Source organism: Chanodichthys erythropterus, chromosome 22, assembly GCF_024489055.1.
Source record: "Chanodichthys erythropterus isolate Z2021 chromosome 22, ASM2448905v1, whole genome shotgun sequence".
In the NCBI taxonomy this organism is placed as follows: Eukaryota; Metazoa; Chordata; class Actinopteri; order Cypriniformes; family Xenocyprididae; genus Chanodichthys; species Chanodichthys erythropterus.
The window spans coordinates 10,550,238-10,553,762 of record NC_090242.1 but is presented as its reverse complement, the minus strand read 5'-3'; the positions used below and the strand labels follow the sequence as shown (position 1 = coordinate 10,553,762).

Below are 3,525 nucleotides of genomic sequence, written 5' to 3'. Positions count from 1 at the left end.
GAAAAACGATTAGAGGAAATGGCTGATATATGCACAAATAAATGCTACTCTGCCGCCACCTGCTGGTTAAAGTGGTAATTATTGTCTTTTTTATTTTTAATAAAAAAATAAATTTAAGTGTAATAAATTAAGTGTTTTCTATCAAATGTTGAATTTCCTACATTTTTAAATGTTCGGTTTTACAATGGAGACAATCTCAGAAGGATGATCAAATAATGTTTGTGGTCATCACATTAAAAATAACATTTGAAGTGCTGGAGAAAATAATGCGTGTGTGTCTAATTACAGACACTGCGTTTTTAATTGCAATCAATAAAACTGGTTTATTGGCAAATTAGGTAAATGTGATAAATGCATTACAATATGAATACAACATTAAAAAGTCAACCATTAATGGTTTTGTGTCGGTGTACAGAATGAACAGCTAACAGTTCACTGGAAATACGAGCTGGCTTAACAACAACCAGGAAGTAACCGTGCTTATAGTCTGTTGCGTAGCTGTCAATGGAGAGTAGAGAACAAGCTCATATTTCATCAGAAATATCTTATTATAGTAATTAATGACTGAAATAAAATTTTCAGCTGAACTAACCCTTTAATAATCACTGACGACTCATCTCGCCCTCAGCAAAAAATCTAATTGGACTGGCAATCAGCAAATCACGCTTCACGACTGTGACATAAACTAAAGCCTACTGGCTGCTTTTTTAAAACAGGGAACGAGTCGATGCGCCCGTCCCTAGCTTCCTGTTTCAACAGGAAATAGATTGCCCCATACAGCGGTTTCATGGAGTCTTTAACACACAGGAACAGACTCATGGTTATACGTGTGTCTCTGTGTCAGCAGAAGATGATGCGTCAGGTGTCCGGCGGCAGCGGCGAGTACTGCGTGGACGGCAGGCCCTCGTGTTTAGCGGAGGATGGCAGACTCTCGCCCAGCCACTTTGATTTGTGTCCCACCAAGTTCTATCAGTCGCCCCCTCCTCAGCGCTCTCGACAGATGTGCTTCGCCTACCTGCCGCCGCCGGCCCCGGCCGTCCTCAAACCCTCCTCGTGCCGCGAGGAGCCGCGTCTGCCGCAGGGGCCCGCGGGCGCTCAGGGAAACCACAAAAGCGGGGACTCTAAAAAGAAGGGAGCGTCCGGGAGGTCTGGGAAACGCGGCCGGCCGGCCGGAACCACCAAATCCGCCGGTTACAGAACCAGCACGGGCAGACCGCTGGGCACCACCAAGGCCGCCGGGTTCAAGACCAGTCCGGGCCGGCCGCCGGGAACCACCAAGGCCGCGGGCTATAAAGTGAGTCCCGGTCGGCCGCCCGGCAGCATAAAGAGCCCGTCTCGCCTGGGGAAGCTGAGCTACAGCGCCTGCAGCGGAGCCGCCTTCCCCTACAGCATCATGAACAAACCCGCGGCGTGTGACGCGGCGCTGAAGGAGGAGACGGCTGCAGAGTAAACCACTTTCCTTCTCTGATTACCTTAACTTTACCAAAAATGAAATTATCCCATGGTTTACTCGTCCTCAAGCCATCCTAGGTGTATATGACTATATGAGTTATATAAAAAAATATTTGGGCTCTTCCAGGCTTTATAATGGGAGTGAATGAGGGTTGAGATTTTGAAGCCCAAAAAAGCACATCCATCCATCATGAAAGTAATCCACACGACTCCAGGGGGTTAATAAAGGATTCTGAAGAGAAGTGATGGGTTTTTGTGAGAAAAATATCCATATTTATGACTCATGGGATAATCTTCATTTTCGGGTGAACTATCCCTTTAATCTGTTCTGCCTTCTGTGTAACGCAAATATAATACGCCTGAAGAGAGTATCAGCAGTGTTCAGATCGCAGTAGTGTGAATATGTGACGTCACTGAAATCCAGTCTGCGTTGTGATGTAAGGAATACCAGGTCCGATCCTCCACTCGTTACATGTGATAATAATAATCTCAACAGACGTGTCTGAGCGCTCTTTATTCATATTGCTCATATAAAATTTTTTTCACCCAAACCAGTTCATTGCAAACCCGTCCTGCGGCCAATCCCATTGGTTAAGATTAGGGTTTAGTGTTTGTTGTAGGAAATCAGCACTGTGATCCACACGACCAATGAAATCTTTAGATTCGGCCTGTGGGCGGAGTTTGTGCTGAGCCGAAAAACAAAACACAAAACAGATTTCTGTTGGAATGACTGGATTGAGCAACGATGAGCAATGATGAATGTGATTTTGATCAGGAAAAGAAAAGCGGGAACTTTCGGCCAAACATCACTGTAGAAAGTTCAAAACAACATGGCTGTGAAAGTTCTGACGTAATGTTCGTTTTTCAAGCGAAAACGGAAAAACAAATTGGTGTGATGTCATTTCAAACAAAATCAGGCCAAAACTGAGTTTGAAACAGCTTGTCAAAGAGAAACACCTCTGAACTCCCATTGGTCCGTGGTGATGATGTAACAGGTGGGTGTGGCTCTGAGGCTCCGCCTTCCTCGAGGTGTAAATCTTCTCCGGTTTATTTCTTCAGTCGAGGTCAAAGCTGCTGCTGTAAATCGATCTACTGTATAAATAACCGTGACGTGACTGAATCGCAAACATTTCCACTTCACTGTGATCTGATGCTTTCTGAACTGCTGTTTTCTCATTTGTGTTCATCTGTTATTGAGGGGAAAGTGTGCAGCACATATCTACATATTCACCTGAACACCGGCGTCGTGATGTGCAGTATAATCGCTGCTCACGCATTTTGAACTTATTTTTAACCCGAAATGAAACAGTACATCAGGCCTTTAGCGCAGGGCTGCATGTTTCACTGTGAAAACTTTTGTTCTCAGATTTGTTTGATGAATCATGTCTGTTTCTTCTGGTCTAGAACACCAAAAATGTTGCTCCAAGCTCCGCAGTTCCTCCTCAGCGGATTCCCCATCCGACACCAAAAAACTCCTCCTCCAGTCGCCGTCATGCCGTCCGAGGGCTTCTCCCCGGCTGCCGTGTGTCCGGATGGCAGTCCGTCCCGGAGCGGCCTGACCTTACCGCTGCACAGCGCTCTCCCGTCCTACTCATGAGTCCGTGTGCTTTGATGGACACGGTTCTGACACTGAGTTCAGCACATGTGATCGCTCTGAATGTCACTGCATGTCATGTTGGGTTGTTGTTAGGCTTGATTTACACGATAATGAAGAGTGCAATATCTCCATTGGTGTTGTCCATCACTCCAGCACTCCACCAAAGACCTTCAGCAGCTTTCTGTCATGATCATCTTAATCACACCTGTCAATCATCACACATCTTGTAATAGTTCCTTTTGTACTGTATTTACTCTCCCGGCTCTGATGACGTGTGGGAATGCTGTCAAGTGACGTGAAATGTTCTTATTGGTTAATATCACACTGATTCAGTAGTAAGTGTAGCCTGTCAGTAGCAGTGTATGACATTCAGAACAGGTTTATGTTATTAATATTTGTTATATTCACATAATCAGTGATGTGGGCTTTTCATTTTCTCTTTCATTTACTTTGTAATACAGTTAGAATACGAATGT

General features: G+C 45.0%; 1 protein-coding gene across 1 annotated transcript; it reads left to right on the top strand.

The window, feature by feature from the left end:
* The first annotated feature begins 850 nt into the window (after positions 1–850).
* Positions 851–3,262, top strand: c22h5orf24 (chromosome 22 C5orf24 homolog). The gene is made up of 2 exons (XM_067375529.1): positions 851–1,446; positions 2,857–3,262. The coding sequence occupies exons 1-2, from the start codon at positions 851–853 to the stop codon at positions 3,047–3,049; spliced, it is 789 nt and encodes a 262-aa protein (XP_067231630.1). The 3' UTR covers positions 3,050–3,262.
* Positions 3,263–3,525: the final 263 nt, after the last annotated feature.